This window comes from Anolis carolinensis, unplaced genomic scaffold, assembly GCF_035594765.1.
Source record: "Anolis carolinensis isolate JA03-04 unplaced genomic scaffold, rAnoCar3.1.pri scaffold_38, whole genome shotgun sequence".
Lineage (NCBI taxonomy): Eukaryota > Metazoa > Chordata > Lepidosauria > Squamata > Dactyloidae > Anolis > Anolis carolinensis.
This window is the reverse complement of record NW_026943847.1, coordinates 150,399-175,711: the sequence shown is the minus strand read 5'-3', so window position 1 is coordinate 175,711 and position 25,313 is coordinate 150,399. Positions and strand designations below refer to the sequence as shown.

Below are 25,313 nucleotides of genomic sequence, written 5' to 3'. Positions count from 1 at the left end.
GAAGGCAAGCGAAGAGCAAGAAAAAGCAAGGAAAGAAGGCAAGAGAAAAGAAGGCAAAGGAAGGGAAGAGGAGAGAAGAGAAAAAGGAAGGAAGGGCAAGAGAAAAGAAGGAAAAGGAAGGGAAGTGAAGGGAAGAAAAAAGGAAGGAAGGGCAAGAGAAAAGGCAAAGGGGAGAAAAGGGAGGGAAGAGAAAAAGGATGGAAGAAGAAGAGAAAAGGCAGCAAAGGGCAGGATGGGAAGGGAAGAGAAAAAGGAAGGAATGAAGGGCAAGAGAAAAGAAGGCAAAGGAAGGGACAAGAAGACAAGGATAGAAGGAAAGAAGGAAGAAAGGGGAAGGAAGGGCAAGAGAAAAGAAAGCAAAGGAAGGGAAGCTTAGAAGGCAGACCGTATTTTAGTTCTTGCGAACCACTGGTAGTCCGTGGACCACTGGTTGACAGCCACTGTCTGAAAGGGAAGGGGCTAACTCTGGCTCCCTCCCATAACGGCCATTTACAATATTCAAGCTGACCAGTCCTGACTAAAGAGGAAAACAGAGGATGTGTCTGTAGGGGCACAACGTTCACAAACTGGACATTTAAACCAAGGTGGAAATGGAGCTGGAAACTAAGACCAGAAGAACAAGTGATGGAATCACATATGGTTTATTTCTTTTCAGACGAGGTGACAAGACTTAACTTAATATTTAACTCTCTGAATGTCAGGATGCAAAAAGATCAGCATTCTCCAAGCTGTTCTTTTCACACCTGACTACAACAAATCGGATAAAGAAGACCATTTGGCTGGGAAGGCTGATTTATGACAGGGTCTGGTCTTCAAACGTGGGAAAGGACAAAAGGAAAGGGAGGTGTGAATGGAGAAGAGACGTGAAGGGAGGAGGGAAGCAACCACCCAATATACTGAGGGGAAAGAGCGGAAGACGGGCAGTAGAAGCTTTGCGGCCATTTTGGCAAGGCGGATTCAATAAAGTTTTCCATAGCTACAAGCTGTGTGAGCCTATCTTTGTCTCCTACACCTTCCAGGAACTGACACTGAAGCAGTGGTCCTCAACCTGTGGGTCCCCGGGTGTTTTGGCCTACAACTCCCAGAAATCCCAGCCAGTTTACCAGCTGTTAGGCTTTATGGAAGTTGAAGGCCAAAACATCTGTGGACCCACAGGTTGAGAACCACTGCTCTGAAGGATTGTCACACAGAGCTTTCTTTCTGCTGCTCCAGAGAACAGACCTCCAACTTACAGGTTCAAATGACAAGAACGGGGACTCCACCAAATCTGACGCAGAACTTCTCAAAGGGTCCTGTTTGAAATCAGACATTTACCCACAATGGCTGTTTTTTAGCCGGTATGTGTTCTCTGGTGCTGGTTAAGGGCTGAACTCTGAGTAAAACATTTTCCACATTCATGGCATTTATATGGCTTCTCTCCTGTGTGGCTTCTTTTGTGCCTCGCCAAGTGTGAACTGACAGCAAAACATTTCCCACACTCCTGGCATTGGTATGGCTTCTCTCCTGTGTGGAGTCTTTTGTGGCTCACCAAGTGTGAACTGAAAGCAAAACATTTCCCACACTCCTGGCATTGGTATGGCTTCTCTCCTGTGTGGAGTCTTTTGTGGCTCAACAAGTTTGAACTGTAAGCAAAACATTTCCCACACTCCTGGCATTGGTATGGCTTCTCTCCTGTGTGGACTCTTTTGTGGCTCAACAAGGCTGAACTTTCAGCAAAACATTTCCCACACTCCTGGCATTGGTGTGGCTTCTCTCCTGTGTGGAGTCTTTTGTGGCTCACCAAGGTTGAACTGCAAGTAAAACATTTCCCACACTCCTGGCACTGGTATGGCTTCTCTCCTGTGTGGAGTCTTTTGTGCTTCAACAAGTCTGAATGGGAAACAGAACATTTCCCACACTCCTCACATTTGTATGGCTTCTCCCTGGTGTGGACTCTTTTGTGGCTCAACAAGGCTGAACTTTCAGCAAAACATTTCCCACACTCCTGACATTGGTGTGGCTTCTCTCCTGTGTGGAGTCTTTTGTGGCTCACCAAGGTTGAACTGCAAGTAAAACATTTCCCACACTCCTGGCACTGGTATGGCTTCTCTCCTGTGTGGAGTCTTTTGTGCTTCAACAAGTCTGAATGGGAAACAGAACATTTCCCACACTCCTCACATTTGTATGGCTTCTCCCTGGTGTGGACTCTTTTGTGGCTCAACAAGGCTGAACTTTCAGCAAAACATTTCCCACACTCCTGGCATTGGTGTGGCTTCTCTCCTGTGTGGAGTCTTTTGTGGCTCACCAAGGTTGAACTGCAAGTAAAACATTTCCCACACTCCTGGCATTGGTATGGCTTCTCTCCTGTGTGGAGTCTTTTGTGCTTCAACAAGTCTGAATGGGAAACAGAACATTTCCCACACTCCTCACATTTGTATGGCTTCTCCCTGGTGTGGACTCTTTTGTGGCTCAACAAGGCTGAACTTTCAGCAAAACATTTCCCACACTCCTGGCATTGGTGTGGCTTCTCTCCTGTGTGGAGTCTTTTGTGGCTCACCAAGGTTGAACTGCAAGTAAAACATTTCCCACACTCCTGGCACTGGTATGGCTTCTCTCCTGTGTGGAGTCTTTTGTGCTTCAACAAGTCTGAATGGGAAACAGAACATTTCCCACACTCCTCACATTTGTATGGCTTCTCCCTGGTGTGGACTCTTTTGTGGCTCAACAAGGCTGAACTTTCAGCAAAACATTTCCCACACTCCTGACATTGGTGTGGCTTCTCTCCTGTGTGGAGTCTTTTGTGGCTCACCAAGGTTGAACTGCAAGTAAAACATTTCCCACACTCCTGGCATTGGTATGGCTTCTCTCCTGTGTGGAGTCTTTTGTGGCTCACCAAGGTTGAACTGCAAGTAAAACATTTCCCACACTCCTGGCATTGGTATGGCTTCTCTCCTGTGTGGAGTCTTTTGTGCTTCAACAAGTCTGAATGGGAAGCAGAACATTTCCCACACTCCTGACATTTGTATGGCTTCTCCCTGGTGTGGACTCTTTTGTGGCTCAACAAGGCTGAACTTTCAGCAAAACACTTCCCACACTCTTGGCATCTGTATTGTTCCTGACCTGTGTGAAATTTCTTGTGTTTCACCACACATTTTGCAGATACTTTCCCTTTAAGATGGCTTTTCCCAACATCAAGTGTCTTGTGAAGGACAAGTGCCACATTTTGGGTAAAACATTGCCCACATACAATGCATTTGTTGGGCCTTTCTCTGGCAGAACCTCCATCTTCTCTGTGGGCTTGCTGGTGTCGATGAAGGCACCCGTTGTGTCCCAAATGCTTCCTGTATTTGGTGCATACATGGCTCTTCTCCCCGTTATCTACTGTGAAGAAGAAGAACATAAACAATCATTCCTCAGTGTGCGTCATAAAGACTCAAAGGAAGTGGGATAAGGAGTGGATTGAAATGATCCTTAAAACAACATAAACATGGAGGAAAAGAAGATATGCCTGTTGTCCTTTCCCCTCCCCTTGTTCAGTGAAGATGGACCCTGGTTGTCTGCCTGGAGCCTCTAAGAGAGAGATGAGTAACATACGCTCCTGAGGCTCCCTGTTGCTCAGCCCAGCCCGGTTGTTTATTCCGTCTCCTTCTCTCTGGGGAATGGATGCCTTTTCCCTTCACATCCAAATGCTTGCCTTTTTCTCTAGCTTTAGACTTTACCAACTACCACCCATTTCACCATCCTTCTCTCCTTTTTATTTCTCTCCCCCAATCCCAGTTCTTTTCTCATGCTCCCTTAATGTTTGATTTTTCCGCTCCAACGTAGAACATCCCATACCTAATTTCAGAGAACAGCAGAGTCTCGCTTATCCAACATAAACTGACCAGAACACTGGATAAGTGAAAATGTTGGATAATAAGGAGGGATTAAGGAAAAGCCTATTAAAGGTCAAATTACATTATGATTTTAGAAATTAAGCACCAAAACATCATGTTTTACAACAAATTGACATAAAAAGCAGTTCAATACATGGTAACATTATGGAGAAATCACTGTATTTACTAATTTAGCACCAAAACATCGCAATGTATTGAAAGCATTGACTACAAAAGTGTTTACTACTAAAATTGACTATAAATATAGAATTGCATAAAACAACACTGTTGGAAGTTAAATCCATAAAAAGTTCAGTCTTGTGAAGATTTTTTAAAATCTGTGACCCTTGCCTGCTTTTCCAGCGATTGCCATTTCTCCGCTGCGAAGTCTCGCCATCTTTGCGAGATCAACTTATTCCATTTCTTCTATCCTTGCCGAGAATAGCTTCCTGCAATAGTTCCTTTTGAGCTCTTCCAAAACGCCCTGATCCATCGGTTGGCATATGACGGTTACATTCGGTGGCAGAAACATCGCCTTCATGTCCCCCTCTTGAAGCTCCTCTGCATCAGGGTGTGTTGAGGCATTGTCTAGCAACAAAACCACTTTCCTGGGCAGGTAAATTTCCTTCAAAAATTCCTCCGTGGAAGGAACAAATTCCTTAGGGCTGGGCTGTAGCACAACTGGTAAATCAACAGCAGTAATAAGATCCACCAACCGAAAGGTGGCCAGTTCGAAGCCCGGTTGGGGGTGAGCGCTCGACCTCAAGCCCAGCTCACTGTTTACCTAAGCAGTTCGAAAACAGTCTATGAGCTGTAAGTAGAGAAATTAGGTACCATACATTGCGGGGGAGGTATTTTGCGACATCATAAACATCAAGACCAGAAATGTGGTGACGAAGAGGAAGTTGGAAGGAGGAAGTTCTGATAGCTCTCCGTCATAGAGAATGAAGCAACAGCACCCCTGTGACTGAATCTGAGCGCGACATCAGCCTCCAAGGCACCAAAAAACTGGACTTCAAGACTACCTACCTCCTTCTGTTTGTCTTATTCTGTTCTGTCCAAACGGTATTGAATGTTTGCCGTGTATGTGTATTGGTGATCTGCCCTCAGTCCCCTTGGGGAGATAGAGCGGAATATAAATAACGTGTAATAATAATAATAATAATAATAATAATAATAATAATAATAATTAGTTTTTGAACATTTCACTGGTCATCAACAAACTTTTTTGATTGTAGTATTTTACAGGAAGAGCATTTTTTGTTTTAAAGGCTCTTGGATTTTTGGGCTTCCCAATCATTGCGAGGTCCATTTTGTGGTTTGCTGTAGCACTGCTGCATGCTAACATTGTCAGCCTTTCTTTGCTGTGCTTTTAGCCAGGGGCTGCTGCTTCAGTTCTGGCTGCAAGACTCCTGCTCGGTAAAATTTTGCAATTGAGGCCGGTCTCGTCACAATTAAACATCTGATCACCCGTTAGGCTTTCAGTTTCAACAAAGTCTTGAATTTTTTTCCCCTTGAATTTCTTTCTTGAATGCCTCTATTTCTTGAAAATTTGATGACAGCTTCTCACCACAAACACTTAACTGATGGATTCCATAACGTTTCTTCCACCTGTCGAGCCAATGCTTGCTGTAAAATCTGATTCCCCTTCATTAAATTCTTTTTGAAAACGCAATACCTTTTGCTGTAAAATAGGCCCTGAAATACACACACCTTTGTCTCTCAGCTGCGTAAACCAAACATACAAAGCTTCAATAACTTTTTCATAGTCACATTTTTCATTGTTTTCCTCTCTTTCAGCACACCATCGGTAACTTTGGAGAACACCATTTTTCTATCTGCAATCGATTCCATTTCCATTCTCCTACTGCTACCCGTTCGACACCATAGTTGTTGGCTACCTTCTGCCTTGTCTCTCCTTTGTCCAGGTTTCTGCTCCATGGATCCAACGACCTTCTTTCTCTTTGTCGCCATACTCACGCAGAAGAAAGCACATGCACAGATCAGTGGCCCTCCTGGCAGGTGTCTGGTGCACAGAGAGACCCACTGTATGTTGCTGCCGAGAGAAACAGCCGTGGATCCCGGTGGGAGACAGACTGCGCCGGATGATACATGTCACGCTTACTTCAAACGACCAGCATGAACACAGACCAAAGGTAGCTGTTATCAAAACCAATCTTTATTGAAGAACACACGACTTTGGAAAAGTCGAGAATGACATAATGTTTACACACAATCATTTTTATCACCTTTGCTACAACGTCACACCACACGTAAATATCATCACCAAACCCCACCCCACATATCACATTACTACCACTACAACACCAACTATTCATTAAAGCTGTTTTGATTCTCACTCCAAAAGTTCCCATGCTCCGGTGCCAGGTGTCTGCATGAGCTATCGAGGAGTGCTTGTTGTTATGGCTCCAATTCCAGAGCTTGCAGACTCAGCTCTGGGAATTGGCCCCATGACAATACAGATACACTTCTCCCATCAACTGCCAAATGGGACTCTTACACTTTATGGAAGTTGGCTGTAAATATGAGTTCCAAAGGGATAGATTTGCCTGACAAAGCTGTGAACGTGCAAAACCGTGACAGTAAAGAAAAGGTGGAGAACAATGATGAAGGCAGAAAAGGGAACAAAAAAGGGATGTCTGTAGGACTTGGCCAGATAGAGTGGCATCCACGTAACATCCCACGTGAGAGAGAAGAGACAGCCTCCACACCATCCCAGTTTGGGAGGAAGGACAAGACTGGACCAGAGGAAAGAGCTGCTGATCCATCTGTTGTGATTCAACCCCACGCTGCTCAAGTCTGCAGTCCCCAATGAGAAACAGGGAGCTAGTTTCAGAACAGGCTGGGGGAATCCCTCCCCCTTGTCTCCTGATTGACAGTTGGGATGTATCTATTTGTTCTTTCTCTGTTTCTTTCTCTCTTTCTCTCATTCTGATTAGTTTTGTAGAATAGTGCAAGATTTCTGACTTTTATATCTCCGTGTGTGCTGTGTGCATTGAGACCTCTCTCTGCTTGTGTCTCAGGAGAGATGTAGGGCTTGGAATTTTTCCCTCCCTTTTAAATCCGAGAAGAGATGGAAACAGAGAGTAGCTCAGACCCAGTCATTGACTATTAAGAAATGTAGTTAGTGTTTTTTGTAAACACTGGGCTGTATGGCCATGTTTTCTGGGCTGTATGGCTATGTTTCAGAAGTATTCTCTCCTGATGTTTGCCTGCATCTATGGCAGGCATCCTCAGAGGTTGTCAGGTATATGGGAAAAACAGATCTATAAACCTCACTAGCCTAGTTTCCAATATACCTCCCACCTCTCAGGATACCTGCCATAAATACGGGCGAAACGTTAGGAGAGAGGGGGAACCAGGAAGACAGTTCCATCTTGTCTACTGTGCCATCAGTTGGAGACCCCTCCCCACATCACCAACTGATGCTCTGGGGCCCTCCCCCTAGTAACATGCTATGCTAATAATATAATATTTATTACATATATATATAGTGTACATAATGTACAATATAAAATACAGTAATATATAATATATTTGAGAGAGGGGGAATATGCTTTGACTCGTTATGGTAATCTTCCCACTTGAGTCTGAATTGGCACTGTTTTATTATTATTATTATTGTTGTTGTTGTTGTTACTCTTATGTCACATATTTCTAACATAAGCCCTGCCTTGCGGACCCTCAGTGACTGTGACGATTTAGGCTAATACTGCCTTTTGAAACAGAAATCCCATCAGTGAGGGAGCCTTACCAAGAGAGTCCACAATCCCATTCATCTCCTCCATGATCTGCTTGTGCAAGGCTTTCTGATCCGGATTCAGGAGAACCCACTCCTCCAGGGAGAAATCCACAGCCACGTCCTCAAAGGCGATTGGGCCCTGGCGGAAGAAGAAAAGATTCCCTTCTCACGTGAGAGCGATCAAGAAAAATAATAACAAGAAATTCTTTAAAGCAGATTTACATTCCTGTTGGTTGTTTGAAAGGGAAAGGGCCAAGGCCTCCATGCCACAGTTGTAAGCTTTGTAGAGATGACGGGTTGGTCACAGTCAGAACCATTTCTTAATTGATACGTAGAATAAGAAATGGAATCTGAGCATGTTCCAGCCTTTATTGTGGTGCCCAGAACTGGACACAGTGGTATTTCAGGTGAGGTCTCCCCAAAGCAGAAAGAAGGTTGCCATGACTTCCCTGAATCTAGACACGATATTCCTTGGGATGCAGCCCAAAATCCCATAGTCCTTTCAGCTGCTGCCTCACATTGTTGGCTCATGTTCAACTTGTAGTCCTCTAACACTCCAAGATCCCATCATATGAATGCCTGTCAAGCCAGGTGTCGCCCATGGCATTTTTCTCCTGCCTAAGTGTACAACTCTACATATATTTTTGTTGACATTAAGTGGGTTAGTTTTGGCCCAGCTCTCTACCATGTTCAGGCCATTTTGAATTCTGATCCTATCTTCTAGACTGTCAGCTATACCTGCTAATTTGGTGTCATCTCAAAATATGATACGCATGTTGAGCAGTACTGGGCCCAGGACAGAGCCCTGCGGCACTCCACCCTTTGTCGCTCAAACCATTACAAATCCACCGAACAGGAGTATTATCCAGCCCACTTTTTACTAGTTGTTTGTGAAACCATGGGAGGCCTTTCCAGAGGTCTTACTGAAAGCAAGATGTGCTACATCCACTGCATTTCCTTCCTCTACCAAGCTTGTAGCTCTACTGAAAAGTACATTAGTCTGGCATGACTTGTTTTGGAGAAACTCATCTTGTCCTTCAGTGATTACAGCACTTTTCCCAAGTGATTCCAGACGGCCTTCTTCATGATCTGCTCCAACATTTTTCCTGTTATTTAGGTCAAGATAACGGGTGACTTCAATGCAAGGGTAGGGTCTAGTTGAATAAATGTGTTGAGAGAAGAGGGCCTGGACAAAGATCCCTTCAACTCTCTCCTGACACCAGAAGCCCGACACTCTAAGGACCAAGCGTGAAACCAAGCCGGAAAGTGCCTGACCAAAATGGCCATGCAGCTCAACCTGTCTCGGCTAAATGGACTTACTCAGTTTCCTGACTCTGGAGAATATACATTGGTCTCACCAAGGGGCTCTAGTGTCATAGACTATCTTCTGACTTCTCCCTCCATAGCTAGCAACATTGATTCATTTGCTATAGACAATTCCTTGCTTAGTGATCATCTATCTCCCACTTCTCCTGGTTTTGGAGAGAAGCAGCACTTCCCCACCTGGACAAGCCTACCCACAATACACCAGGCTGAAGCGGAACGTTAAGACAAAAGGGGTGTGCCTGGATATCTTGAACTCTTAGGAAGTGTTGTCCATAGAAACTATGATCATTGAAATCCCAGATTTCGAGGAGGCATCACCGGGTTTGAATCCCTTATAAAACCTATCTTTTAAAAACTATACGATTGGCAAAGAATGCCGAGGCAACCCAGGGTCAGATCCAAAAATTGGTTCGATAAAGAGTGCATAATAGCAAACAAACAGATCCGCTCCCTCTATAACTATTATCGATCCACATCAAACGATCTCCTCCTTATAAACATTCGGGAGTCTAAACAGCTGCTCCAACTGCTTATGGGACAAGTCAAGATAACTGGATGGTCATTGTTAGGGGACCTCTTTTTGGTCCATTCTTGAAGATAGAGACAACCTTTGCCTCCTCCAGCCTGCTGGGACTTCTCCTGTTCCCAAAAATGAACAAAGAGGATTGACAGTGGTTCTGGGATTACTGCTGTTAGTTCAATACCCTTGGCTGTAGTTCACCTGGCCCTGGAGACTGGGATTCATCGAGAGTGGCCAGGTATTCCTGGACCACTTCTTTACCCATTTTGGGTTGCATTTCTCCAGTTGCTCCATCTTCGTCAGGCAGAATACCAATTTCCTTTTGGGAGAAGACTGAGGCCGTGTTCTACCTCTTCCCTATCCCTGGTTAGCATCTCACCACCTTCTCCAGGCACAGACCCTACTCTTGGCTCATTTCTTCTTCTGGCCTCATTTTCTGATTTAGATTGTTAGATCTTTTCCCTACTTATGTTGGTTAGTCGTTTACATTCCTTGGTGACTCTTCCCCCTTTCCATTTCTTGTACATGTCCCTTTTGAATCTTAGCTCCGTTGAAAGTTCTTTGAACATCCATTCTAGTTTCTTTAGTTTTCTCTTCATTTTTTCCCCTCCTTGTTGGCACGGTTTGCAATTGTGCCGTCAGTATTTCACTTCTAAGGAAACACATTCTATCTTGTCAGTTTCAATAGATATTTGGCCATTAAGCCTGGAACCAAGGGCACCCCGGCAGGCCCAGTCCTCCTCTCCCAGGAATCCTTCTGCTTACCTGACTCAGTCCCACTCCATCGCAAAGGGGGAGAAACGACTGAGGATTCGGCAACAGCATCATTCCAGACCCTGGAGAGAGAGTAAGGGGTGGAAAGCTGGTCACAGAAACAGGCCTCAGAGGTGACCATTGCAGTCCTATAAAGAGACCGATGAGGAAACGACCCTAAGAACACAGGCGCATTCAACACCCAAGAAGATGTACAATGTGAGGGTGTAGGACTTTATCTCGCAAGCCCTGCTGTGAGGATGTTCGAGTGAAACAAGCACTGGGCTTGGTGTTTCAATTGACTAAAGTGATTTTTTGCCGCCTGTTTGTCTTCCAGCTCAGTTTCAGGGCTCAGCTCAGCTTAGGGTCCCACCTGGGAAGACACTGAAGGGCTGAATATTCAGTTCTATTGCAAGAAAGAAAACTGCAAATCAAACTGAAATCAAACTGTTAGCAACCCAATGCCTACATATAACAACAACAAGTACAACAATAATTTTATTTATTTATCATCCCCCTGAAGCACAAAACCCCAAAACTCCCAGAAGAGTTCCTTCTCACCCTGCAAGGCGGCAGCCCCGTCTCCTTCCCGCTTCAGCTCCTTCTGCCTGAGACTCTGGGTGGTGTCTGGTGGAGATTCCTCTGGTGCAGGGACTTCCATGGAGTTATTATTATGGGCCTGGAAGAGCACAGAGCGTTCCAGAAGGAGTTTGGAAAAAGTTCAGAAATATCACAGACCTCTAGACCTTTTTGGAAAGAATAACTCTGAGATGGGAACCTAGTTTGGAACCAATGCCCCCCTCCCCTTCCCATCATTGTCTATGTTCTATCTTGAGCAGAGCATCAACCAAGCTGACGGTAGAGATGGAGGGGCAGAGCAGGTGGGGAAAGAGGCCGAGCGAGCAGGGCCTTGCTTATCCCCCACATCGGTCCCATCTTGGAAGAAAGGCAGGATGCACGTTTAACCTGTCCATCAGTCCCCAGGTTAGTGAAACCCAGAGGGAATGCTCTCACCTGTCCTTCCTGCTCCTTGTCCTCGGCCCGACTCAGGAGGAAGCCTTCCGCCAGAGCCACCGCCTGGGAACAGGTCTCTGCCCCACACTCTCGGACCCAGCTCCCCATCTCTGGGGGCAGGATGCTCAGGAACTGCTCCAGGGTCACCAGGTCCAGCACCTCGGCCTTGGTGTGCTGCTCTGGCTTCAGCCACTGGCGGCACAGATCGTGGAGACGACTGCAAACCCCTCTGGGTCCTTCACCCTCTTGGTAGGAGGACTGCCTGAAGCGCTGGCGCTGTGTGTCCGAGCTGTCAAGGTCCACACTCAGGGACTCATGTCTGGTTCTTTCCCAGGATTCCCCACTGCCCCCAGGTCCTGCTTCAGGCCCACGTGAGTTGGGTCTCTCCATGTTGGAACCACTCTGGTGAAGAACCCAACCGTATCCAAGATGCTTTTCCTTCCTCTTCTTTCTTTCAAGGGAAGGAAATCCCTCCACAGGCTCTACTCTGAGATTCTCGGCCAAAAATCACATTTCCTCTGTGAAAGAAAGGCAGAAAGGTTGTGGGACCAGGCTTTTGAGCAATAGTAGCAGCAGAAATGACAACTATATGATCCAAGGTATAATGACAGACCGCGTTTGGACTTGAAATGTATATTTATAAAGGTTTGAATGTAATTTAATTTAAATGGAATTTTGAAATGTGATTGTAATTGTTTGATATATGTGTTTCATATTGTAAGCAGAACCAACTGCTACAGACAAAAAACAAGCCAACTGGGAAGCTGCATCAATTTCTTCTGAAAGATTTTACAATTGATGAAGAAATTAAAAAACCTATGATTCAGTGGGTGAACAGTCTAGGCTGAGCAATAAGTCCACGAGAATGGGAAGAGCTCTGGTAAAAATGACTAAAATTTACAAGGAGTCACACAATTAAATACAATTTCAACAAAGTGATACATAGATGGTACATAACTCCAGAAAAACTCTCAAATACACACACACACACATATGATATGTTGGGACTAACGAATTCTGAATAAAAATCCACACAGACATGGAAACTATTCTAGAGTACAAAATCCCATTAAAACCATAACTTTTTCTACTGGGAAACATCAAGAAAGACTCTTTCTTTATATGACAACAGAAGCAAGAACTGAATACGCAAAACTATGGAAACAACAAGACATGCCAACACCAGAAAACTGGATGACAAAAGGTTTTGAAATGGCCAAATAGGACAAACTAACTTTAGCTGTACAACAAACAAATACACAGAAACTTCCAAGAAGAATGGAAGCCATTCATTGAATTCACAAAGCAAAGGAAGATGGCCACAGCAGGATCTGTTGACTAAAATATTATTAATAGTATACAGTTACATTTTGTACTATTTCTGAACTCTTTATTCAAGAGACTTTGAATAATTGACCTATCAGCACTCTTTGATTAGAACACAAAAGGTTGCGAGCCTTGTTAATTAGGTATTTTAGAGCGACAACATATATATTAATACATATTTGTGTAGTGTTTAAATAAAAGAAGATAACAATGTAACATAGTGAATTCTTACCCACACAATCCTAATTTACTAACTAATGGAATTGATAGTTTAGATCTATATGGCAGTCGTTATGACATGAAATACATGCAAAGAACTGGAAAAGAAGGTGGGAAGGAGAGTGGATAGTGTGGGAAAGCAAAGTCCTGAGGACAAGAGTGCATTCGTTTCTGTCACAGAGGACATTTGGATCTTCCAAAACTTTAGACACTGTCTATAATACTAGGGCTTGGGTTAAAGAGATCGATGTAAAAGCTATAACAAAGACAAGGCTTCTCTTCCCCCCTCCACCCCCTTCCTTTTCCTCATGATACAGAAGACATTGATATAGTTCTTTTAAAAAATATAGACACCCCTTGTTATACAGCAGACGCATAATATTCAATATTCAAAACAATTCTACAATACATTTTTGCATCCACTGTTATTTTCACCCATATATATATATATATTATCCCATACCACCGTGTGTCCCCCCCCCCCCAAGCAATTTCTTTGATACCTCATCTGTCCCAAATTTCGTTTCCTCTTGTGGAGGTCATTCTCCATCCCTCCATCTCAGGCCAGGAAGGAAGGCGTGAGAGATGGAGGCGGGACACACAAATAAAGTTGTTGCTGAGGTGTTCCTGCGAGTATCTTTGTAGATCTTAGGAAACTATTTCTTGATTTAAGGCATTGACATGCTGGCTGATATCCAAACAGGGGATGGGCCAGAGATGTCACTGCCTTGGTCCTTTCATTACAGGCTGCTACTTCCCCACAGATGTCAGATGGTGCCATAATAATAATAATAAATACCATTTCATTTCTAGACTGCCCTCTCTCCCCAGAGGGACTCAACAGTATCATTTCTCCAGTGGTGTGGGGCGCAGACATCCTGTGAGGGTGCGGCATGTCTCATGAAGAGCCACGTCCACTGTTTGAACGTGGTGAGATGTCTTCCCCACTGGGCCTGTGAATTCAGCAGCAGAGGAGCCAAGCGCCTGTCTTTCCAGGGCCTGGTTGGGATCCCCAGGTTGTGCCAGTCAGCTTTTGTACCATGTGATTTCTACCACCCACTTTTGGCTTGAGAGTCAAGCAGGGCTTCTTGTTGATTGCTGTCTTGTATATTGTTCCTGTTTTGTATGGGATCTTTCTGTGAGCCACGCCGAGTCCCCTCTGGGGGAGATGGTGGCAGGATACAAATCTTGTTGTTGTTGTTGTTGTTGTTGTTCTCCCTTTGTCTGCATGTCCCTCTGTTGTGAATGTCCATGCCAGCTGATCCCTGGGGGCCCCTCCCTTTCCGAGCGCCCTTCCTTCCTTCCTTCCTTCTCTTGGTCTGTTGACCTCCCTTCCCCAGTCCCTTGCTCTCTCTCTCTCTCTCTCTCTCTCTCTCTCTCTCTCTCTCTCTCTCTCTCTCTCTCTCTCTCTCCCCGCAGTCTTGAGGTGGAGGTGAAGGTGAGGCCTGCGGGGCCTGAGGGGAGGCCTTCTGGGAGTTGGAGTCCAAAACCCCGCCCCGGAGGGAGGCCCGGAGCTTGCCCAGGCCTGGCTGAGAGAGAGAGAGAGAGAGAGAGAGAGAGAGCGAGAGAGAGCGGTGGTGGCCTGTGTTCCCAGGGAGAGAACGAGAGAGGAAGGCCCGCCTGGGAGTGGGCCAGGCCCGGGCCCTCCTCGGCCTCCCCTCCCTCCCTCCCTCCCTCCCTCCCTCCCTTGGGCCTTGGCTCCTCTTGGGCCCTCGGGAGGAGGCCTGGCAACGAGACTCACCAGGACTGACGAGGCGGAGGACGAGGCCGCAGGCTCGGGCTCGGAGAGAAGGAAGGAAGGAAGGAAGGAAGGAAGGAAGGAAGGAAGGAAGGAAGGAAGGAAGAAGGCAGGCCCCGCCCCTCCCCGCCCCTCCCCCCTCGCTCCCGGCTCAGGCCTCGGCCTTCCCAACGGTCACTCAGCCCGTCACATGACCCGCGGGCGGGAAGGCCAGGGCGAGGCTGCCCGGAGACTGGTGACGCGGAGAGACCAGGCCGATCCCCATTGGCCCATTTCTGGAAGGACCCTTCACGGCCCAAGGGCGAGGGGAGGGGAGGGGGCGTTCCTGCCCGGAGACCGATGACGCGCGAGAGGAAGGCGGGTTCCCATTGGCGGACCGTGAAGCGAAGGGGGGAAGGCGGGGGGGGGGGAGAAGCGCCTAGTTCCCTCAGGCGAAGCCCCGCCTTCCACCCTTTCCTGTGAGCGCCCTTCGAGGAAGAGGGAGGAGGAGGAGGAGGAGGAGGAGGAGGAGGAGGCCTTTCGGGAGAGAGAGAGAGAGAGAGGAGCAGGTCAGGGGCAGCTGGGTGAGGGTTCGGGGTCCCTGCTGACGGGCCTCCCTTCCCCGTCCGGCCTTGGTCTGTCTGTCTGTCCCGGGGAGGCTGCGGCCTGCTCGGCCCTCCAGGCCCTCTGCGCATGCGCCTTCCAAAACGGGGCAGCCAGGTTGCTGACACCCCCCCCCCTCCACTGACTGACAGCCTGTCACTGGGCACAAGTCAAAGGGCTGGTGATGGCCTTTCAAGCCCTGGATGGTTCAGGTCCAGACTGTTTGGCTGATCCCATCTCATGGGCTACGCTTTTGGGATGTTGTGTTTTAGAGGCACTGATGTATTAATTCCTTGGGATTGGAATGCATTTGATGGTATATTGTTGGGATTGGTCCCCATAGAAACCACCCCAAGTCCCCTCGCAGAGATGGCGCGGGATACAAAAATAAAGTTGTTGCTATTATTATTATTATTTGAAACATAACAAGATGAGTCCACAGCAGACACTCTGCTGGCTGTCTTGGATCACACCTCGGACACTTCCCCAATGTCTAGGACTGTGTGATGTATCGGCGAGTAATGCGTGCCTCTCCCAAGAAGGTGGCCTTCTGCAGCTGGCAGAGGGTAATTTTGTCAGCGCCGATTGTGTTTAAGTGCAGGCCAAGGTTTTTAGCCACTGCACCCACTGGGACCACCTTGACTGGCTTGTGCCAGAGTCCTTGTAATTCGATCTTTAAATCCTCATATCATGTCAGCTTTTCTAGTTGTTTCTCCTCAATCCTGCTGTCACCTGGGATGACAATATTGACAGTCCATACTTTTTTTTAACACGATCGTGAGGTCAGGGGTCTTGTGCTCCAAAACCCTGTCTGTCTGAATTCGGAAGTCCCAGAGTAGCTTGACATGTTCATTCTCTGTAACGTTTTCGGGCTTGTGATTCCACCAGTTCTTTGTTGCAGGCAGATGGTATTTGTGGCACAAGTTCCAATTAATCATCTGAGCAACGGTGTTCTGCCTCTGCTTGTAGTCTGTCTGTGCAATCTTTCTGCAGCAGCTGAGGGTGTGATCTATTGTTTCATCTGTTTATTATTATTATTATTATTATTATGGAGCTCCTGATCTGCTGAACTGCTGTTGTTGCTGCTTTTCCCTTTTTGACGGCTTTGTCCTTTTTGGGAAATGGCAACAGACGCATAACCTTCCCTCGGCAGAGAGGGCTGTCCTGCGGAAAGAAGGGCGTCTGCAGGGAGGGATTGGCGGAGGCTGTGCAGAAGAAGCTCCAGGCCGAAGTGGAGAAGGACCAGCAGGTGCCAAAAGGTGAGGCGGACTTGGGAGTAGTTTGGGTATCTTTAGCTGAGAGGGAAAGAAAGGCCGAGGGGACAGGAGAGCCAATATGGGGAAGGATGTCCCACTGAGGAGAAAAGGGCAAGTTTTTCCTGCTACTCTGGAGACTAAAATGGAAAGCAGTTGATTCACATTGTGGGAAAGAAGCTTCCAACTAAACATTGGGAAGCATTTCTGGATGGCAAGAGCAGTTCAGCCGTGGAAGCCTGGTCCCTTCTCAGGAGCCTCCCTTCCCAAGCCTTGGCCTTCCACTTCCAGGGACTCCATGTCCCAGAATCCCTGATCTTGGGCCAAGGCAGCTGAGGCTTCTGGGTGCTAAAGTCCAAGAAATCCCAGAGGAATAGAGTTTGGGAATCCCTGCTCAAGAGAGTGGAGGGAATAATGATAATAATAGTAATAGTAATAACTTTATTTCTAACCCTCCCTCTCTCCCCAAAGGGAATGGCTCTCTTGGACTACAACGCCCAGAAACCCTCCTGGCATGAGGGTTGGAGGAACCTGGGAGTTCTATCCCAAGACAAATATCTCCCAAGTCCTTGAGGAGGAGGCGGGGGAGGGGGAGGCGGCAGCCTTGGCCTAGGACTGAGACACGAGGAATCCCCGAAGCCAGAGGGTTGGGAGAGACCCCAAGGGCCACCCAGCCCCACCACCTTCTGCCAGGCAGGGAAACACAATCCAAATCCTCCCGACAGATCTCCATCCAGCCTCTGACTAAATCCTCCAAAGAAGGAGCTCCCACCAGACTCTGAGGCAGAGAGTTCCCCTGCTGAACAGCTCTTCTTCTTGCCCTCAGGAAGTCCTTCCTCGTGTTTGGGAGGAATCCCTTTTCTTGCCGTTTGACCTCCTGGCTCCGTTGTCCCTTAGTCTCCAGAGCAACAGAAAGGAAGCCTTTCCCCCTCCTCTTCCTCACCAATGGGACATCTTTTTGGATTTTGAAACATGCCTGCAGTCAAATCTGGATGACTGACAGAACTTGGAGGACTCTCCTCAAAAATAAAACTTGACAAGCCTAGCAAATATAGTCACATAGTGTAAATGTACACAGAATAAACACTTCAAACAGCTCAGACCTTATTAAGTGGTCAGATGGTGTCCAATTGAGATCAATTCCAGTATCTAGACAGGATTTAATATATCTAGACAATGATACATATCGAGTCGTATTAGTCTTCCTCCTCTCAGTAGGCCAGAGTGCATAGATGTGTTTTTAGTTTGAAGGCAAGGAGGGAGGGGGCAGTTTTTCGTTCTTTTGGGAGGGATTTCCAGAGGAGGGGAGGAGCACGGAGAAGGCCCCCTTTCTCGTTCCCACCAGCCGTGCTTGAGACGGGGGTGGGACTGAGAGCAGGGCCTCCTCCGCAGATCGCAGTGCTCGAGCCGGTTTGTAAACAGGGACGCGATTCTGCAAATAGTCTGCATCTCCGTTTACAAACCGGTTCGAGCACTGCGATCCTAAACTCAACAAGCTCTATGAGGTATGACGAGCCAGATGAGAGCCCGAGTCTCTTCTGGTGTGGGAGAATCAGCCATCTACAAAGATGTTGCCAAGGGGAAGCCGAACACTTGATGAACCAACATAGTATATTATTTGAGAACACAGAAATGTTGGATTACTCTGACAACTACCATGTCAGACTACACAGAAAAGCCATTGAAATCCACAAGCATGTGGACAATTTCAACAGAAAGGAGAAAACCATGAAATTGAACACAATCTGGCTACCAGTATGAAAAAAGACTCTAAAATCAGTAAATAAAAATCAACACTCAAAAAATGAGAATTGCAGGCATGAAACAATGGGTCAGCTAACACCTCCCAACAAAGGATTCCCCCAGGCAGAAAGCAGGCAGGCTTTAAAAATGAAATTCAGTGTCAATCAAGGTGGCCAGCTGCAACATTCACACTTGCCTCGGGCAGACAAGAGTTCTTTCTCCCACCCTTGTCATTACACAGATATATAAACCCCACGTGCCTAGTTTCCAACAGACCTCCATTATGAAAACGGGTGCCTTTTGGGAGATTGGAATGGAGTGATTTCACCAAAGAAAGACAAACTCTCGGGGAGGGGGATGCAAAGAATATACTGTATATACGCAAGTATAAGCCTCTCCTCCTTTCCCGTGCAGCGCACGCCTTCCTCTCCTCGGCACTCGTCTTTCCCACTTTTCTTTATTCGTATACACACTGCATTTCCCCCAAAATGTATAGTTAAAATAAACTATGGTGATTATTGGAAGAATATATAAGCACATTTACATTGAAGAAGCTTAGAATAATAATTTAATCACAGTTGGAAAGTCTTAAATTGCAGTTGTATGTAAATATTCAAAAACATTTAACCTTCTGATGCCTCCATTAATCTAATTTTATTGCTATCTATTTTTATTTTGAAATGTACCAGTACCTGCTGCATTTCCCACCCCGTCTTATACTTGAGTCAATAGTTTTTCCCAGTTTTTTGTGTTAAATTAGGTGCCTCGGCTTTTACTCGAGTATATACAGTACACAATTTTCAGAAAGACAAAATACTTTCTCTAGAATGGAAAAGATATGGATATCTGCCAAACTCAAAACCTGTTCAAAAGACAGAACTCCTACCCAAAACTATCTCAGATCATAATCCAGTGACTCTAGTAATTAAAAAGAAAGTAAAAAATGGCCCTTCCCCATTTCGGCCCATTTCGGCACATGTTGCGCTTTGCCTGGGTTCTATGAATTAGACTCCAGTGTTAATATTGTATGTTTTATGTTGATTTAACGATTGTTTTTACTGTAATTGATGTTTTTATTGGATAACTGTTTTATTGCTGTGTTTTGATATTTGATTGTTTTATCGGGCAAGGCCCCATGTAAGCCGCCCCGAGTTCCTTCGGGGAGATGGGGCGGGTATAAAAATAAAGTTATTATTATTATTATTATTAAAAACACTTAGATGGCAGCTGAATGAATCACTACTGCAAAAGGAGGACGTAATTGAGAATTTGAAAGAAAAACTGAAAGAATATTTGGAATTTAATTTAAATCAAGTTACAGATATTCAAACAGTATGGGATGCCAGTACAGCTTATATTAGAGGATACTTTATAAAATGCAACACTGAAATGAGAAAGAATAGACAGAAATATTTTCAGATAATTTCAGATGATATTAAAAAAAGAAGAGGAGTTAAAGAAAAATCCTTTGAATTCAAACATTCTAACTCAGATAAAACTCCTACAAAAGCAATTATTGTGTTACTAGTTAATGAATTGGAAACTAAAATAAAGAATGCAAAAAAAAATATTTTGAATCAGCTAACAAACCAAGGAAATAGTTAGCATATACGTTGAGGAAAGAAAGCCCAAAAATGTAATTGTCAATTCTTTATTTATGTATTTATTTATTTATGACATTTCTACCCCGCCTTTCTCTACCCTGAAGGGGACTTACTGTTAAGATACAACATGAGGATAAAATATTAATAGATGATATCAATATTCAACAGGCTTTAAAACATTATTACATTAATTTATATAAGGCTGACCACATATCTCTACAAGACATTGAGAATAATTTAATTCAGCGAAAGATGCCAAAAATAAATGTTCACAGTTCACAGCCTGTTATGCCTTCAGCTTTGCTGCATTGTTGGATTTTAATCGGTAGGGTTGGATTTTATTTTGTGCAGAGTATCTTTGCGCACTGTCCCCTTTGGACCTGAGGAGGGATAGTTTGTTGTTAGGCAAGTGTTAAAGCATTTCTCACCAGGCAATGGGCTCACCCTCTTCCCCTGGGTTTGTTACAGCACGAGACTTGTTTTTCATGTTCCATGAGATCTTTCTCTGTTCAACTCCTGAAGAGATTTTCCCCTCATTTGTCTGCAGGTAACTTCTGAAAAAGCTCTGCAAAGAATACGTTGTGAGAGCTTTGCCCAAGGAGTGCTCTAAGTCTAAAGGGACTTCAAAATACACAGCAATGACAACAAGAAAAAATAAGTAGTAAAAATATATTTCAAGCTACAAACCTATGCAGTTAAGAGGAGGAAATAAGATTGTGCTGAAAAAAGAGAGGCTTGGGAAAGCGAGCAGAAGGCTACAGCAATACAAAGACTGTGCTGCTCAGGAGGTTATATCTGTGAACGCCTGGCATAATATTTGAATTATAAATATAAAAGAATGGCAAGTCCTCTACCTCCCTATCCTAGATCACACACAGGGGAGAAGTTACATCAGTGTCTGGAATGTGGGAAACAATTTGATTGCAAAAGTTCTCTTACTGTACATGAACGGACCCACACAGGGGAGAAGCCATATGAATGTGTGGAATGTGGAAAGAGCTTCAGTCGGAGTGACAAATTACGTTCCCATCAAAGGACCCACACAGGGGAGAAACCCTATAAATGCATAGAATGTGGAGAAAGCTTCAGTCGGAGTGACAGTCTACGTTCCCATCAAAGGACCCACACAGGGGAGAAGCCATATAAATGCATGGAATGTGGAGAAAACTTCAGTCACAGTGGCAGTCTATGTTCCCATCAAAGGACCCACACAGGGGAGAAGCCCTCTAAATGCATGGAATGTGGAGAAAACTTCAGTCACAGTGGCAGTCTACGTTCCCATCAAAGGAAGCACACAGGGGAGAAGCCCTATAAATGCATAGAATGTGGAGAAAATTTCAGTCGGAGTGACAGTCTACGTTCCCATCAAAGGAAGCACACAGGGGAGAAGCCATATAAATGCATAGAATGTGGAGAAAGCTTCAGTCAAAGTGGCAGTCTACGTTCCCATCAAAAGACCCACACAGGGGAGAAGCCACATAAATGCGTAGAATGCGGAAAGAGCTTCAGTCACAGTGGCAATCTACGTTCCCATCAAAGGACTCACATAGGGGAGAAGCCATATGAATGTGTGGAATGTGGAAAGAGCTTCAGTCGGAGTGACAAATTACGTTCCCATCAAAGGACCCACACAGGGGAGAAACCCTATAAATGCATAGAATGTGGAGAAAGCTTCAGTCGGAGTGACAGTCTACGTTCCCATCAAAGGACCCACACAGGGGAGAAGCCATATAAATGCATGGAATGTGGAGAAAACTTCAGTCACAGTGGCAGTCTACGTTCCCATCAAAGGAAGCACACAGGGGAGAAGCCCTATAAATGCATAGAATGTGGAGAAAGCTTCAGTCGGAGTTACAGTCTACGTTCCCATCAAAGGAAGCACACAGGGGAGAAGCCATATAAATGCATAGAATGTGGAGAAAGCCTCAGTCAGAGTGGCAGTCTATGTTCCCATCAAAGGACCCACACAGAGGAGAAGTCACCTTAATGCACGGAATAGGAACAGAGCTTTAGAAAAAGTTCAGCATACAGTAGACATCACAGAACTCATGTACCTCTAGAGGAGACGGGCCTTTGAGTTTCCGAATCTATAAAAACACATTGGAAGGAAAGAGGAAGGCCAGCACCTTGCTCTCTCTCCACCATGAATCGGAGTTTGTGTGGCCTTGGTTGACGGCTACTGGGAGCAGGTGTCACTCAGAATGGCAGCAAGCTTGGAAGGGGTTCACCTAACCTCCTCCGCAAAGAGACCCATCGCAGGCTTCTAGGATGATGTGTGAAGGTTTGCTGAAATGAGCAGCAGCAGAGATCTCTGGATTAAAGGGTTCTGAAAAAGAATAGCTCTTTGGTTGCAGATAACGTCGTATCTTCATACTCCTGCCTTATTTCTTGGCTCTTCTGCATTCAATGGCATCAATTGTTTCCCATGCATGTGTACTGTATGTACTGTGATCTGTCCTGAGTCCCTTGGTTGAAATTTTGGGTGCTAGCCCTGTACTTTTAACCCTTTTCTGGACTTTGTTGTATCCTGAATCATTGACTCTAAATTCTGGACTGACGTCTAGGTTTCGTATATGGACTTGGACTTTGTTTGTATCCCTGACTTTCTGGCTTGACTTTGGGACTCTAAATTCGGTTTGTACTCTTGATTTCTTGGTTGTTGTTTTATCAACTCAGCTGAATGAACTCCTGGCATGTGACTGTTGGGACTGTGACCTTGGTTCTTGTTAATTTTCACTCCTGACCTGTATCTGCAGTACTCAACTTGTCCGCAATAATTGGACTCTTGACCTGCACTTGTATTCATTGTTCCTTCAACTGTGTTGCTCCAATTATTTTAGCTCAGTGGCTCCCAACCTTTTTTTAAACTAGGGATCATTTGACAAGGGACCACTCTCCAAAATTAGTACCAGAAGGGTTATAAATCAGTTTTTGGTCAACTTTAGATTTGGTTTGGTTATTTGGAGTGATGATTCAGAAAATTGCATTGGATAGACCACGTCAGCTCTCATTCCTGATATGCCATCCAGTTAGTCGTCATCTGCTCGCCCACAGAAAACCATATTTAATAATCCTCAGGACTATAAGAGGGTTTCGCGAGACCAGTCACTCTCATTGTAATGCTGTAGTAACTGTGAGGCTGTGAACCCTATTTTAGTTCTTGCGGACCACTGGTGGTCCATGGACCCCAGGTTGGGAACCACTGTTTTAGCTGGACTGAAGACTTTAGTTTTCCTATAAAATAATATGGTCTTGGCTTGTCTTGTGTTTGTTTAATAAACCTCAGACTTTATACCGAGAGAGCCCTGGAACATGAGACCATCAGCCTTGCTTTGTGTGTACTTATCCCTGTGTAGAGTGAAACCCTTTCTGGATATGAGACTGTTCAATCCCCACCTTTGGCAAAGGGTCCATTAGGACACACAGTATCCCTCCCCAACTGCAGAGAATGGAAGACAAAAAATGACTACAACGACTGATGAAGATTCATGAATCCGTTGAGATGGACATATTAACTACATTGATGAAGTATAGAACCGCATTGAAAGGAAATAAGAGTAAATAGAGATACAAATCATATAGTGAGTGAGTTTTGTAAATTAGCATTTGATGTCAGTTAGTTTTGTTCTTATTGTGCAAGGTGTGTGTCCTTGTTCCCTTTATATTTGTTAAATAGTCCTTTTTAAAAAAAATGTACCAAAATTATTATTTGTATAAAATATTGTTTTTAAATACCAAAATTGTAATTTGTGTAAACCTAGTGGTGCCCAGGTGAGTTGAAAAAAGCATTTGTTGGCTGGGTTATTTGTCGACTGGGTTCAAGGCTCTCTGGCTAAGGGTGAACTACAACTCCCATATGCAAATGGCAGTCACCCCAAACCCTGCCAGTATTCAGTCGGCCATGTTGGGTTTGTGGGCCATGTTGGTCGAGAACTGTAGTCGGGTGGGTTTGGTGCTCTCTGGATGGGCATGAACCACGACTCCCATATTGCAAAGTCAATCGCCCCAAACCCTGCCAGTATTCAGTCCTATTGCAAGAAAGAAAACTACAAATCAATCTGAAGTTACACCTCTAGCAACTCAATGCGTACATATAACAATAACAATAATAATGATAATAATAATAATTTTATTTCTTACTTGCCTCTCCTTGCAATTCGAGGGAGGTTACAACACAATTTTAAAAACACAAACATTGTCAAAATTCAACAAAGATATATATATATAAAACTAACTATAAAAGATCTACATTAAAATTGCCTTTCTATAAAATACATATTAAAGTCCATAAAACATCATACAAAGGACACAAGTTTAAAATATATACCCCTCTCAAGGCCTTAAATGCTGAACCTCGGATGCTGAACCAGTGCCTGGCCGCTGTGGCAGACTGGATGAGGAGGAACAAGCTGAGGATCAATCCTGACAAGACAGAGGCCCTCCTGGTCAGTCGCTCGTCGGATCGGGGTATTGGGTGGCAGCCTGTGCTGGACGGGGTTGCACTCCCCCTGAAATCACAGGTCCGTAGTTTGGGGGTCCTCCTGGACTCAGTGTTGACGCTTGAGGCTCAGGTGTCGGCGGTGGCCGGGAGGGCCTTTGCACAACTCAAACCTGTGCGCCAACTGCGACCATACCTCGTGAAGTCTGACTTGACCACGGTGGTGCATGCCTTAGTTACCTCTAGACTGGACTACTGTAATGCGCTCTACGTGGGGCTTCCCTTGAAGATGGCTCGGAAATTACAACTGGTCCAACGCTCGGCTGCCAGATTAATAACGGGGGCAAGTTACAGGGAGAGATCCACTCCCTTGTTTAAGGAGCTCCACTGGCTGCCGTTCATCTTCCGGTCCCAATTCAAGGTGCAGACCATCATCTATAAAGCCCTAAACGGTTTGGGACCCACCTACCTCCGTGACCGTATCTCCCTCCATAAACCTGCCCGATCTTTACGATCATCCGGGGAGGCCCTTTTATCACCACTGTCTATATCCCAGGCCCGCCTTGTGAGTACAAGGGAGAGGGCCTTTTCTGCTGTGGCCCCCCGACTATGGAACTCACTGCCTACTGAAAGTCAGATCAGACTTCTCGAGGTACGGTCGCAGCTGGCGCACAAGTTTTAGTTGTGCAAAGGTCCTCCCGGCCACGGCCGACACCTGGGCCTCAAGCGTCAGCCCCGAATCCAGGAGGACCCCCAAGCTGCAATGGACCTGCGCCTTCAGGGGGAGTGCGACCCCGTCCAGCACAGGTTGCCACCCAATACCCCGATCAGACTTACGACTGACCTGGAGGACCTCTGTCTTGTCGGAATTAAGTCTCAGTTTGTTCACCCTCATCCAGGCCAACACAGCGGCCAGGCACTGATCCAATATCCGAGGGGCTTCCTTGGAGTTTGGTGGAAAGGAGTAGTAGAGTTGGGTGTCATCCGCGTAGAGATGGCACCGCACTCCAATACTCCGGATGACCTCTCCCAGCGGTTTCATGTAGATGTTAAAAAGCATGGGGGACAGAATGGAACCTTGCAGGACCCCACAGGTCAAAGGCCAGGGGTCCGAGCAGGTGTCCCCCAGCTTCACCATCTGGGAACGGCCCTCCAGGAAGGACTGGAGCCACTGCAGAGC

At 45.6% G+C, this 25,313-nt stretch overlaps 4 protein-coding genes across 6 annotated transcripts in view; 2 read left to right on the top strand and 2 right to left on the bottom strand.

Annotated features, from left to right (window-relative positions):
* Nucleotides 1–10,976, bottom strand: part of LOC134294950 (zinc finger protein 91-like) — a 39,308-nt gene extending 28,332 nt beyond the window's left edge. Inside the window, exons 1-3 of the mRNA XM_062966889.1 lie at nucleotides 10,229–10,976; nucleotides 7,630–7,756; nucleotides 1,336–3,360 (exon numbers count right to left, since the gene is read on the bottom strand). Of these exons, the coding sequence (XP_062822959.1) occupies nucleotides 1,336–3,360; nucleotides 7,630–7,756; nucleotides 10,229–10,291 (2,215 nt within the window). The 5' untranslated portion in view covers nucleotides 10,292–10,976. The remainder of the gene's footprint in view (nucleotides 1–1,335; nucleotides 3,361–7,629; nucleotides 7,757–10,228) is intronic.
* A 68-nt stretch (nucleotides 10,977–11,044) lies between these two features.
* LOC134294944 (basic proline-rich protein-like) lies at nucleotides 11,045–16,136 on the bottom strand. Of its 2 annotated transcripts, none has more exons than XM_062966880.1 (2): nucleotides 13,575–14,356; nucleotides 11,045–11,748 (listed from the first exon to the last, which is right to left on the bottom strand). In XM_062966880.1, exon 2 carries the CDS (start codon nucleotides 11,618–11,620, stop codon nucleotides 11,060–11,062), a length of 561 nt encoding a protein of 186 aa, XP_062822950.1. In that variant the 5' UTR covers nucleotides 11,621–11,748; nucleotides 13,575–14,356; the 3' UTR covers nucleotides 11,045–11,059. The 2 variants fall into 2 exon arrangements, with proteins under 2 accessions (XP_062822950.1, XP_062822949.1); XM_062966879.1 differs by lacking the exon at nucleotides 13,575–14,356 and adding an exon at nucleotides 14,517–16,136 and having other exon boundaries at nucleotides 11,132–11,748.
* Nucleotides 14,950–25,313, top strand: part of LOC107983865 (zinc finger protein ZFP2) — a 114,829-nt gene continuing 104,465 nt past the window's right edge. For both annotated transcript variants that reach the window (XM_062966873.1, XM_062966872.1), the window contains exon 1: nucleotides 14,950–15,061. The gene's annotated coding sequence lies outside the window, so the exon portion shown is untranslated. The remainder of the gene's footprint in view (nucleotides 15,062–25,313) is intronic.
* LOC134294941 (zinc finger and SCAN domain-containing protein 2-like) lies at nucleotides 16,258–23,427 on the top strand. The gene is made up of 2 exons (XM_062966875.1): nucleotides 16,258–16,354; nucleotides 20,243–23,427. Exon 2 carries the CDS (start codon nucleotides 20,534–20,536, stop codon nucleotides 21,680–21,682), a length of 1,149 nt encoding a protein of 382 aa, XP_062822945.1. The 5' UTR covers nucleotides 16,258–16,354; nucleotides 20,243–20,533; the 3' UTR covers nucleotides 21,683–23,427.

Bases quoted from the DNA above. Each gene is read 5' to 3' on its own strand.
- LOC134294944 (XM_062966879.1), bottom strand. From the start codon at position 15,187: ATGCGCAGAGGGCCTGGAGGGCCGAGCAGGCCGCAGCCTCCCCGGGAC.
- LOC134294941 (XM_062966875.1), top strand. From the start codon at position 20,534: ATGGCAAGTCCTCTACCTCCCTATCCTAGATCACACACAGGGGAGAAG.